This window comes from Empidonax traillii, unplaced genomic scaffold (genome assembly GCF_003031625.1).
Source record: "Empidonax traillii isolate 1590-97213 ecotype Southwest subspecies unplaced genomic scaffold, ASM303162v1 scaffold449:size826340, whole genome shotgun sequence".
Taxonomy (NCBI): Eukaryota; Metazoa; Chordata; class Aves; order Passeriformes; family Tyrannidae; genus Empidonax; species Empidonax traillii.
In genome coordinates this window covers 35,419-48,644 of record NW_020955642.1, presented here as the reverse complement: position 1 = coordinate 48,644, position 13,226 = coordinate 35,419, and the positions used below count along the sequence as shown (strand labels likewise).

At 36.7% G+C, this 13,226-nt stretch overlaps 1 protein-coding gene across 2 annotated transcripts in view; it reads left to right on the top strand.

Annotated features, from left to right (window-relative positions):
* Positions 1 to 13,226, top strand: part of CCDC93 (coiled-coil domain containing 93) — a 42,616-nt gene that overhangs the window by 5,885 nt on the left and 23,505 nt on the right. For both annotated transcript variants that reach the window (XM_027895092.1, XM_027895091.1), the window contains exons 2-10: positions 352 to 465; positions 2,095 to 2,189; positions 4,546 to 4,657; positions 7,041 to 7,139; positions 7,849 to 7,905; positions 9,863 to 9,963; positions 11,044 to 11,083; positions 12,395 to 12,487; positions 12,962 to 13,012. In XM_027895092.1, coding sequence (XP_027750893.1) covers positions 352 to 465; positions 2,095 to 2,189; positions 4,546 to 4,657; positions 7,041 to 7,139; positions 7,849 to 7,905; positions 9,863 to 9,963; positions 11,044 to 11,083; positions 12,395 to 12,487; positions 12,962 to 13,012 — 762 coding nt within the window. The remainder of the gene's footprint in view (positions 1 to 351; positions 466 to 2,094; positions 2,190 to 4,545; positions 4,658 to 7,040; positions 7,140 to 7,848; positions 7,906 to 9,862; positions 9,964 to 11,043; positions 11,084 to 12,394; positions 12,488 to 12,961; positions 13,013 to 13,226) is intronic.

Here is a 13,226-nt window from a genome sequence, read left to right as displayed (position 1 = left end):
GGTGTGTGACTTTGTGAACCCTGAAATTGAAAGAAATATGCGAAATGGAGAATAAATTAAGTGGCTTGTGGCAATAGGGCAGTCTGTGTAGCTGGAGGCAAGCAGTGGACCGGGAGTCTCAATAGGAAAACCAGATTAAAGTATTTAACTGGGTGAAAAAAAAATGTGATGTTAAATCCATATAGAAATGTACCTGTTTCTTTAATGTCTTTCATGTTAACAACCAAGTTGCATATGGAAGTCAGGGTTTTCCCTGATATTGTGGTCTGTGCTTGTGGTTAAGTTTGGAAAATGTTCATTCTTCAAATGAATGAGAAATGCTCAATTAGTGTTGTGTTGTTTGTTTGTCAGGTTGAAACGAGAGAAGATGAGGAACAAAACATCAAGTTGACTGAAATTTTGGAATTGTTGGTGGCTGCTGGGTATTTTCGAGCAAGAATCAAGGGGTTGTCACCCTTTGACAAGGTAAGACTGATGCAATATTTTTAAACCTATTTTAAGTAAATCAGGCTCTCATATTTTGCTAGTTTGTTTAGCAATGCCAGGTGACTCTATAAAGGACACTTGCAACCTGTGAGGCTTTCTTGTGTAAATAATTCTGCAAATGACCTAGTTTCAGCAGGCAGGCAGGACCTCCTCAGTCTTGAAAGACGATTTTGTGCAGCAAGGCCTGTTTTAAAGGAGACAATTGGATGCAACCTAATTGCTGTCTGCTTTTTTTTTGTGGGAGAGTCATATCCAGGGAATTTGCCCCCTTCTCTCAACTGCAGTTAGAATAGTGAGAAAGATTTGATACTTGGAGAAAGCCTGGTAATTTTAAAAACAAGTATTCATTAATGAGAAATGAGGAGGTATCTGTGTAAGAATGGGACAGTTATCCTCGTGAGATTATTTTGGGGCTGTTTTTAAATATCTTTAGAATGTCACATACGTTAACCTTTCATTGTCCCAGACAGGAAATGTGTGATACTGACAGTGAGCAAAGTTCAGGTTGAAGAGAGATTTCTGAATTGTTTTGGTGCTGACTTGGTGAGAAATTCCTGAACCAGGGTTTGAAAACACATAACTACAGAAGCCTTGAAATGGACTCTTCTGTTTTCTGCTCTTTGATCATAGCACAGCCTTGCTTTGCAATGCAATTTTAGTTTCTCCTTGGTATTACTAAGTGCAGCTGCTCAGGAGCCTGTGCACACAGGCACAGAGTAGTTTGAAGGAGAGTGCCCTAGGATGTAACATTGTTGCATTTGTGTGTAGAAATCGAGTTCATACTTACCTAAAAACAATTGCAAAGGTACCATTTCAGGACAATGCCCAACCTCACAAAAACAAGCATTGCTATGGAAAATGCTGAAGGTGCTAGTGCAGGAGGGATTCTGTAGGTTAACTGTTTCAGAGGGGAATGTGGGAGCGGTGATAGGTCAGAAACCTTGTCTAGAACATGGTTCCCAGTTTGCTGTGTGGTGTTGGTGAGTTACTCCATGTTTTAATCCCCTTCTCTCTGTTCTTTGCCTTTGCATACATTTAGGTTATCTTGACTATGTTTATGCAAGGTTGTCTTTAAATATTTATGTAAAGTTGATGAAATGGCTCAGGAGTTTAAATATGCCTAAGTATACGTCAGATTAGGGACTGATTTCTGTAGAGCTGGGGATTTCCATTGCTGGTACTGTGTCTAGCACTTGTCTCAGCAAGCAAGGAATAACAGTAGCAAATGTGTGTGCATAAAGGTAAGTACGTGAATGCAAAAATTATGATCCTTGATAAAATTTTGATCTGGTCACTTTTTAGAGATCATGGCATTTAACATACTGTTGCATGTTAAATATACTATGTTTTATCCATTTTTTTTTAGTCTGAAAGCAGTTTCAAATGTAAAGTATGAAGCTAAGAGAGGAATTTAGAATATCAGTAACTGCTGTTTTTTTTTTTCTTGTATATGTGTATTGTATGTAGAAATTGATATGGTTGTGGTATCTATTTCAGTCTCTCTATGAGAATACTGAGGATGGAGAGAACACTACAGCCTGTAAGCTGTATTTGGTTTTACCTCTTCAGTTTAAAATGGAACTAATCCTGCTGTTGCTCCTTTGATAGGTGGTAGGTGGCATGACGTGGTGTATCACTACTTGCAACTTCGATATCGATGTTGATTTATTATTTCAGGAAAACTCTACTATTGGTCAAAAAATGTAAGTTGGTTAAATGGCAAGTGGGATATTTTAATTCTTCTTAAAGAGGAAGCGGGTGGGGAAGGGGAAGTTACCTGCTATCTGCCTGTTTCTAAGAAGGATTTTTAGTCCAAGTTTCCTGCTTTTCAGGACTGCCCATTTGCAAAACATTGCACAAGTTTCTGGGTTTCTCGGACTGTAGTTCCACAAACTCTAAAAGCAGAAAGAAGCTTACTTCAAAAAAGGCAGTGCTATTCCCACTGGGTTGCCATGCTCTTAAATGCTTTCACTGCTTAGTAGGGATATATGTGGCTCCACACCGAACTGGATTGGGAACTGATCCTGATTAAACCCTATTAAAAAAAAAAGAAAAAATAGTTTTAACATGAATGAGTTCCTGGATCCAGTTCTCTGCACAGCTGCACAGATGCTTGTGCTGGCACAAGGGGATGATGCAGAGGCCAAAACAAAGGGCAGAGGGAGACCACGCTGCTGGAAACTGGAGTGCAACATTAGAAGACCTTCCCTGAGTACCCTCAGTCTGCAGTTCTGCTGTGTAAATAACCTCTGACTCTCCTTTATGGTTCTGAGTTGGAATTGTAGGCATCGCCAAACAGAATTTAAAGCATGTCATTGTTGCCAAAACAGTTACCTGCCCCATACTGAGTGGGAAATTTCCTTTCTCAGTGACCCAGTGAAACGACTTTGTTATGATTAATTTCTTATGCATGGAATTTGCTCATAAGCCAGCTAATTCCTGTATTAGAGAGGTTATAAACTTTGTTTATGCTGAGAAAGGGAGCACATTCCAAACACATGCATATCTGTGATAAAAGAGCCATAATTAAAATTCGCAGAAAGTAAGAATAGCCTGACAAGTTACAGTGGCATGAAGAGACTTGTTTGCTCAATGTAGTTGAAAATAACATCTTTCTATGCTGTTTTCTTGGAAGTCATTGAGCACTGGCAAGGCTGTAACACTTTTAAAAGTAAAGATTTGTGGATATTGCCATTGCTCTTGGAGACACTCAAATTTTCATAGATAACTAACTACATAAAGCATTGCTGAGTGCAAAGAATTAAGTAGAGACTAGGAATGAAGATGGTGGTGGTAATTTTTGTAATTGCTAGGTTTTTATAATCACTATTGTTGTTATCCTTAAGAACAACAGGATAGGAGATAGTTAAGTTATCCTGAAAACGTTCTTTTATTTTTCCAACTGACTGGATGCAAAACTGGCAAAACAAAAACCAGGCTCCTTTCCCAAAACAGCAACAGTGATTTATTTGTAAATCTGAAGCGTTCAGAATCACACAAGCATAGGCTGTTTTGATGTCCACGTAATGTTTATGTGGTGGCTCAGGGCTTCTGTGGTGTTCTCAAGATAAGGAAAAGCTAATTGTGTTTTCTCAGAATGATTCCAAAGACATTGTGATGGTGTCCTGTTATTTAATTGCTGTGTTGAAATAAACATGGAAACGTACATTAGGAGAGGATCTTGCACCTACTGAATAAAACTTTTGTTTTAATTGCATTTGCTTTGATTGCTCTCCACTCCATTTAATAGGTTTCAGGCTCTCTTCCCAGGCTTTGGTCTCATAGCTCTTGCTCCCCTTTTGTTCTTCCAGAATATCAGTTGTCCATTTGGGCCGTACTAAATATCAGTGAGGTCAGTACTGCACCAGTTAGTTTTCCTCCTTCATGGGGAAATAGCTTTGGTTTTCCCAGTAAAGTTTTCATCCTTGATGCTGACACCTACATTAAAAATGTCCGTGGCATCATTGACAGCAAAATAATTCCTTGCCCTAAAATAAGGGATTTGATGGAAACAAGATGAAGTTTCTGTAGATGAATCCCTCATGGTAGGGTGATCCTTTCATTTTACCAGCTCCTACCTGAGCTCTAGAATGAGATGGGTGCCAGCAAATTCAGTTTTACTCACTTGAAAACTGTGAAGTATACTGTGTACTTAGCTTTTAAGTGCAATATATATCTGAAACCATACAGTTTCAGGATTAGCATCAAGGTATGTTTTTGGATTTCTGCCAAACAATTTTTAAGTCCTTACATTTGATTCTGTACTTTTTGAGTGCATGTCTCTTATATATATTATATATAACTCTTATTATAACTGTTCTTAAAACCAGTGTCTCTTCATGTGGGCATATAGTAGAATATGCAAAGGTGTTTGTTGATGTATCTTATGTGGGTATTTCATCTGAGCAGACATGCAGATCTAAAAGTTTTGTGTGTAATACTATAAATACGAAAACTGTGTTCAGTGGAAGCCACTAGAGGGAACTTAACTGTGTTTGCAAAAATAATTTGTAATTTACAAAAGAAAAACATATCTGTGTTTTTGTTGTTTTATCATAGTGCCTTAACTGAAAAAATTGTGTCAGTATTACCAAAAATGAAGTGTCCTCATCGTTTGGAACCACATCAGATCCAGGGACTGGATTTCATTCATATATTTCCTGTTATACAGGTAATAATAATTTTATGGTGTATCGATAGTTTGCTGAAAAAGGCCATAAAACTTGCATAAAATTTTAACAAATCTTTGTATTATTGTTTGGCTCTTTATTTAACTTTGGAATGGATAGTCACAGAGAAGTAATTTAATGTTTTTAAAGAATGGAGTGACATTATGGATGATAAAATCCTTAATTATCATTTGATCCACATTTAAGAAGAACACAAATTCTCTAAATTCTTTGAAATGGAGTCAGATTCTGCCTTTTGTGGAACACCTGCTTACTCCATAAGCTTAAGCACAGACTGTAAGTTATGAAGCCAGTCTCTGAACCAAATGTGAATAAGGCTAAAGGCAGCTGGGGTTGTTTCTTTAACCATAATACATTCTTAATTCTTATCACTTAAAAACTGTATGGGCGGAAAAACACATTGCTCTGACAAGCACTGCTAGCTGAGCATGTGCACATGCATAGTTCTCAAGTTTATTAAGGTTTAAGCTAACACTCGATGTGTTCCAGTTACGTGTGGTATTTTGAGAATCCTTGGCATGTTGTTATCATTTTTTGATTTTCCTTTCATCTGCACTCAGAAACATATCTTTGATACATAGGGAAAATTAAGACTGTTAAGCAAGCTTTTCTTCTATTAAATATCTCACTACCTCCTGCCTGTGTAGGAATTTAGCATGAATGGAATCTTAAGTTTCAGTTTATAAGAAGTGGGGAAAACTTCCTGGTGCTTTGTCTTGTTATCTTCTAGTGGGAGTCTTCTGAGGGAAACCACACTTAACTGCACTCCCCACAAAACATTCCGTGGTGTGTGCTACTGTTACACAGCTTTCAAGCTGTTCTCATGCTGTCTAGGGTGGAAAATTTGTCTCTTGTTAATAAGACTTTTTACTTCTGAATTCTTATTTCCTACAAAAGAAAAAAAAATCCAATCCAGGTGAATTTTTTCCCTGGTCACTTGATGACAAGGAGTGGTTACATTTATTAAATACCAGGCTTCTTTCACAGGAAAAATATTACTCCTGCTGTAAGAATTATAGCACAAGGTATTCTTTTCTCTGACCTGCTTTGTCCAAAATCTTGATTTGGGATATTACCTCAGGAAAGGAGAAACATTAATTCTAAGCAGGGAGGAAATCTGCTGCTGGGTTTCTCTGAGAGCAGTGATTCTCAGTAGCTGGCCAGTAGGTGGTATAGCTGACCCATACTTGAAGAAGTCTTTCTTGATTGACTTGGGTTTTTTTGTCTGTAGAGGATATTTTTTTAGAAGTTGTGGCTTTCTGTCAGGTTCCTGTGAAACTCTCATCCAAGACAGGCTTTCCAGAAAACTTGCTGATGTCACCAGCATCTTCTGTTCTGAAAAAGACCGTGCAAGAGCTATAAAATGCTGACTACACTATGTAGGAACTGTTATTGATAATGACACTTCATTCAATGACCTATTAAATTCAGGATTTCACTGGCTATCTGTAAATCTCAAATCAGTGCCCAATTAATAAAAATGCTTGCTCTTCTGCCTGGCATTGTGTCCCAACATCTCTTGCACTGTGCAAACTAGTCTGGTGGCCTTGACAGGAAAAATTTGGATGAATCCTTCCCAACAGGAAGAAATTAGGTTGAGTTGGCTCACTGCCACAGACTGTAGTAGAACTTTAAAAAATTAATTAAAAAAACCTGCCATAACAAATATTCCAGTGGACAGAAATGTCACTGTTCTTCCCAGTAAATTGTGCTGATGTTCACGGACAAAACTACATATACAAACTTGTGTTGAGATGCTCTTTGTAATTAATAGATTGCATTTTCATCTCTCATTGTCATCATCTTCCCCTTGCTTCCTAGGGGTTCATGGTTATAGCACAGGAAACAGTTGTTGGTTCAAACTTGGATCCCAGGATTGATCTCATCTCTTATGCGACCTCCTGCACAGGCTGTTGACAGCCAGCAGGATTTATCTGCTCCGACATTGTTTAAAATGTACTTCAATGTTTTGTGGCTTTTTGTGTGGTCTTATAAATGTCAGAAGAAGTCTTTTTTTCTTACACAGGCATGTGGTTCTTCATGAGCACTTCATAGGCTTGAAGATACATCTTTTCACAGGGGAACTGTAGTTTTTTTAACAGTGATCTGTAGTAGGAAAATTTCATAAAAGAATCATATATACAGAAGAAGAAGTGTTAAGTTTATAAAATAGCTAACGCTGAGTCATTTTGTTAGGATTAGGTCCCTGATTTACCATGTTTACAAATAAAAAAATAATTTGTTCTTGTTTCTGTGCTTAAAATGTGCTTTTAGCTTTTATCATGTATTAAAACTAATTATGCAGCAGTTTGTTGTTTGCTGCTGTTACTCTTTTTCTTTCAACTGATAATTTTTTTTTTTCAGTGGCTGGTGAAACGTGCAATAGAAACAAGGGAAGAAATAGGAGACTATGTCCGTTCTTACTCTATATCACAGTTTCAAAAAACTCACAGGCTGCCCGAGGTAAGATGAAACCAGTTCCTGTTTCTGTTATGATGTGTCAAATGCTCAGGTGCAGCTTCACAGCACCAGAGTTGCTTTTGCTATCATTTTTTTTTTTGTTTCCTTTGTATAGGAGAAGGGGTGGAATGAGCTTGGATATGTGCCTGTAGTGCAGAATTATCAGTTCTGTTCATTCCATATTTAACTCCTAGAACCCAAGTTTTGTAACATTATTAAAGATAGATGGCCCTGCTATTGAGATAGACAGATTTTATTAACTGGGGATGGTTTGGATTTTGTTTGGGGGGTTGTGCTTTTGGTTTTTGGTTAGTTTTTTATTGTTGTGATTTTTTAAAATTATTTTTAATGCTTAGAAACTAAAATAACAGTAGAGAATACCTTTCTCTTTTCCACGTTAAGCCTATCCCAGCTTCATTTCTTTATAGTATAGAGATTGGAGATCCCAGTGGTGTGATGGAATTGCATTTGTGTCAGGTCCTGTATAAGCAGAGAACAGGGTCTGCTGATATGGGTACAGCTTTAAAGACCTACCCACCATCTGGTGACAGAAGCAAGTACTTTTCTGTGTCACAGGAAGTCACTAACATTTCACCAAATAACTGGACAACTCAGAAACTATTTGACAACTTAGTTTCACAGAATCCTTAGAATGGTTGAGATTTAATCTCCATTCCTGGTATTTTTCATTACCTCCATTAATGTCTTTCAGGATGATGAATTTATGCAAAGGAAAGAGAAAGCAATCAAAACGGTTACTGATATCTTTGTAAGTATGTTAGATTTTTCTTTTTGCACGATCAAGAAATAAGTGGCTTTAGTAATGAAATGGTGATAGTTAATTCTGTTTAATGCAGCCAGTGCTGGGTTTTCTCATGAGAAGATCCCAATTAAGTTACATGTTGAGCTTTATTCTTAGAGCAGGTCTCAAATGCCAATATATCAGATGGAAAACCTTTTAGGTGTGCACTGTATGAGTAGATAAATCATACCAACAGCCTGCACAAAGAGTGTGGAATTCCACACTATCAAAATAAAGTCACCAGGTAGCTTACAGGCTGTTAAACTCTCAGTAGACTGTTATTTTGAAGCTATCAGCAGTTGGACTATTTATCTTTAATTAATGTAGTGATGACCTCTTCAATTTAAATGTCTGCGTTTCAACACTTGTCTTTTTTACTTGTAATTAGCAGTGGAAGTACACACCCTACTTCAGAAATGTTTTCTTCAAGTGGCAGATGTTGGTTGGGAAAGGTGGTATCACCTGTGTTCTCCCTCCCTCTTCAGGTGCAGATCTTTAACTCTTGGATAAACTGCTTGTTTATATTTTTTGAAAGCTTGTTTGTGAAGGTGCTTTTGTAGGTCACCTTTAAAGCATTGGAACTGGAAGAGAAATTCACTGTCCTAAAAGAGTATCAGCAAGTGTGAAAGAATAGTTTGTTGTCTGAATTCTTTATTACAACTCTGGTCTGAGGACCTACCTTTCTTTTTGCAAGGGGTCAGTACGCTGAGATTTATGGTCATGATCAGGTCTAAAGGTTGGAAAAGGCAATATTAAATATCACCAATGGTTATTGGAGTAAGAACAACTGCTGCTGAAAGGTGGCTGTCTAGTCATTTGAGGTTATCTTGTAGTGGTTTTGTTCAACTACTCAGTTACCTGATGCCAAGACTAATGTTTGTGATATGATGCTTACACTTTATATAGCAAAGGTATAAAATACAGTGCCATCATAAGAGCTATAATTATTTTTGTTACTTGTGTTGCCTCTCTGTAGGTGATAAAGTACATTTTGTGGGAGATCCTTGGTCCTAAAAAGCTTTTTCACGTGACAGTCAAAAAAGTAGCACGATTGAATAGCTGGAAGCAAAGATGACAGAAATTAAGATTAGAAATGAAGTAAAAATTGCAAAGTAAGAGACAAATTCAGTAGAAACTTGCCAAGGAATAGTGTCAATTTACACTTGTTTGAAATCTCCACTTTGGGATTACCTGTCTTTGAAAAAGATTGAAAGCTATTTCAGCAATGTTATGGTGCAGCAACTGCTTGTTGAAAATAATAGTTTGTCTTGTACAGAAAGTCAGAACAAGCAAAAAATATTCTTCCTTTTGTTTTTGAATTGGAAGCAACTCTATCAGAACAAAATAGTACTTGTGAATCCTTGTTTTATTTGATGGGCTGTTGTCCAGCTATTGAATCACACTTGGATAGCATTAGATTGAATCATTTTACTGACAAACTCCTTCAGGTATTTTTGTTCCAATAAAATCTGCTTGAAGTCTGTTGTAAGCTGTGATCATTGAGTAAAAAAAAAAATCGTGTTTATTTATCTAATCAGAATTTACAAATAGAATTAACTCACAAAGGAGGTAACATTTCTAGACACTAGCATTAGCCAAATAATCTTAATAGATGTTGAGTGTGTTATTTTTGACTCTTCTTTCAAACATGACAGAAGAGATGGCTGAGAAATTGTGTATTGTTAAATATCCATTTATACTTTTGTTTTAAACCAGGAGAGGTATTATTCCTATAGCAAATTGTTTAGAAATTAATTTAATAAGATTTTATAATGTAATTCCAAAAAGACAAAGTGAGGGATGTACATTTGGGTAAGTATATTAAGTTGGAAAGCAAACAGTGTGTGTATCACTTGAGATAACAAGTCATCATTTATTTTAGAAAAGCCTTTTACAAGCTCTGAATCCATTCATTGTCTTATAGGAGGTTTACAAACCTCAGAGAAAATACAAACGTCAGAAGGGAGCTGAGGAGCTGCTGGATGAGGAATCAAAAGTTCATGCTACACTTTTGGAATACGGCAGGTGAAAGGCTTCATTTCATTCTCCTTGGGGTTTGTATTGTGTGCATCATAAGCATTACATATAAAATTTGGATTGTGATGGGTTCTTGTCAAACTGCTTCAGAAATGAACTATGTGAAAGGTACTTCTGTTTGGTTTCATATTTTATTTACTTATCCTGGAAATTCTCTGGGAACTGGACAGTCCTTATATGTGTGACCTATTTTTTTGTACAATGGGAGCCCATGTTCAAACTTTGTGCTCTTATTAGGGCATGGTTTTTTAACTTTGTGTTATAAAAGTGGCTTAAATTCATGATCCTTCTAGATCTGTCTGTCTGTCAATCAATATTGTCTTTTTGCAAGCAATCCTCAGAAAGTGAGGGGAAAAGGAACTGAAGTTGCTGTTGCTTTTTTTTGTAATTCTAATGTGTTTGTTGCATCAAGAGGCTGAATCATTGTTTGGTCTTCTTACTTTCTGCAAACTCCCATACAGAATCCAAGTTACCAAGGTTTTCACTTTTCCATTATCCCTCTGGTTTACTGAGAGCTCTCCAAACACATAAAAATGAAGTTACAGAGCTTCTGTTTGAGGTTTCTATTTCCACTTTTCACAGTTTAGTGATAAGAGCAGCTTGTCTGCTGTCTGAGCTCTTAATACTTAACGAGTGCAAATGACATTTGAATTCCATTTTGCATCTTCTGTGGCTTCTTCTCCCGCAAAGCCATAGACTTTTATATTTCTTATTCTCACTATTTTGAGTGCCTTCCTTTTAACAGCAACATGGACTGTAGTGTAATAGCTCAGGATTAACTTCCAAATGGAAAGAGGGCATTGCTTTTTCCTTTCATGAGCTTTACATGACATCATTTTATAAAGAGTCAAGATTTGCAAATCATGATGGAAAGAGTAGATGGAGCTGAAATCATTCTGTAAATATGCTTCAGTACTTGCTTATTTAGTTACCTTGAAACATTCTAAAAACTAACCTGAATCTGGCTGTCGGTGCATATCTTATATTGAAAACTGATAGAAACTTAATGTGTTTGTAAAAGTTGTAAACAACAATCTGTTTCCTTTGTGTTTCCTATTGTTCTTTTAGGAGGTATGGATTTAGCAGACAAGCAGGAAAAACAGAACAGGTAAAAAAAATATACTAACTTAAAATACTCAAATAGTGGTAAGAATTGCATTGCTAGAGTGTTGGTTACTGTTAGATCTTAGAAGAACACAGCAGAATAAACAGCTATAACTTCCATTATTACCCTCTCTTAAAAACTGCTAACTGGAACTAAAAATCTGCATTCCATGTTTAAAAGAAAGGGGGTTTGGGTGTTGTGCTTGTTTTAGTTCCGTTTTTACTGTGAGGTAATGACATATCCTGTCTGCTTAGTAAGCATCTTTTAACTAAGTGTTCCATAATGTGATCATTAATGGCTTTTTCTTTTTCTTTTTAAAGACTCATTCAGCTTGGTAAGAAATATTGTAGACATTTATTACAAAACAGGTTATCTAATGTGGTAGAGAAACACGATACCATGCCATAAATAAATCATTTGGCTTCTGGAAAAGTAGCATCCTTGCTTTTGATGATTATAGAATCTTAAAATGTCCTTGTCAGAGTATCTGCAGTTTTGCTATTTACTATTAATTTGGCTACAAGCTTTTATTACAGACAGAGATAATGAAAATAATGCATTAAGCATGTCATGGACAAAGCAATACAGTTGACTATATTAAGGTTGCCCTTCATCTCAATATTCCACATACAAAATTCACATTTCAATTTTATAAATGGAGCTGTTTCCTGATCTAGGCATGCGTGTTTTCCCCTCAGAGTAACAGCCAGGCTGCAGTCGTGTTTACTGAGTTAATTTTCTTTCTTCGAAAATATAGTTGACTTTGGGATATTGTATATTAGATGGTCATCGTGATTGTTGTGGGAATCGAGTCTCCAGTAAGGCAGAAGTGGACAATGAAATAGTCATGTTAGTGGTGCAATAGTGACCTAGAAATCGAGTCTGTCTGTCACCAGCTGTCATTAGTTCGTGTGACTCAACTGGGCAGTTTTACACTCTTTATGTTGTATATTTATTATACCCATATTAAGTTATAAAAATTTTTTATGTTAAAAAAAAAAAAATTCAGCCTTTTCCTGTGTAGCAGACATCCTACTTTGGGATAGCTGGCTTTCTTCTGAGGTAGGTAGCTCTCAGAAGGCTGTGGGATAAGGAATCTTTGTGCCAGATGTGCCCATGGAAGCCAGAAACACAGTTGGAATACTTGTGAGAAATCAGGGAGCCTTACGTTTCAGCTGACGTGATTTGGAGTGTAGCTGAAATGCATTCATAAAAACAGAACAGCTACATTCCAATTTTCTCCTTGATGTTTTATTTAACACTTTAGAAAAAGGGAACCAGATATAACAGTGTCTTTTTTTTTTTCTTTAAAAGGCTGAAGATAAAAAAGCAGCGCTGCCTGCAGGGCTTGCAGCAGCAGGAAAAGCTGAGCCTTGTGATGAAGATGACCTTCAAGCTGCTGAAGAGGTGTGGCCACAGACACAGTAGGCATGGATGTTACTAACTTGGGGGGAGGGCAGCAGTTATCACTGCCCACTTGTTCTCTGGAAGAAGGAAAATTTCCATGGTTAGTTGAAGTGCGAGTTGCTTCCCACAGGAGAATATGGAACCTGAAATTGATGCACAGAAACATTTGTTGGTGTTTAATACCCCAAAATTGAATTTTTGTTTTGGAATTGGAGCATTTTGAAAGGTTGGGTGGTGGTTGACAGTGGAGCTGAATAATCTGAGGGAATGTGTACTGTTATAAGGGATTTTCCTTAAATTTAATAACTTTACCCACCTCTTCTTTAACTTCCATAGATTTAGTGCCCCATTACATGCATTAAAATACACTTACTGTATGATACTAATTTTACAGATGTGTCCCTGTCCCTGGCAGAAAAAAGCTAAATAATAGAAGTTAAATTGTTATGTATAAATCTTCCTGTTTTGCTCTAGCTTCGCATTAAAACTCTGATGACTGGAATGGCTGCAATGGCAACAGAAGAGGTAAGCAGCATTTAAAACTGATAAAGCTCTGTTTAAATTATGGTTGAATTTGGCAGTTATTCCTAAAATCAGACTACTGATTCAGGTCTGAAGTCTTGGAATGACTGCATTTAAACTTTCGTAAGGAGAGTGCAATAAAAGATGGTTGAATTAGGAAGACAGTAATTTTTAGGAGGCTGATGAGTTTGCCTTGAAATGGTAACAGTAGTAAAAT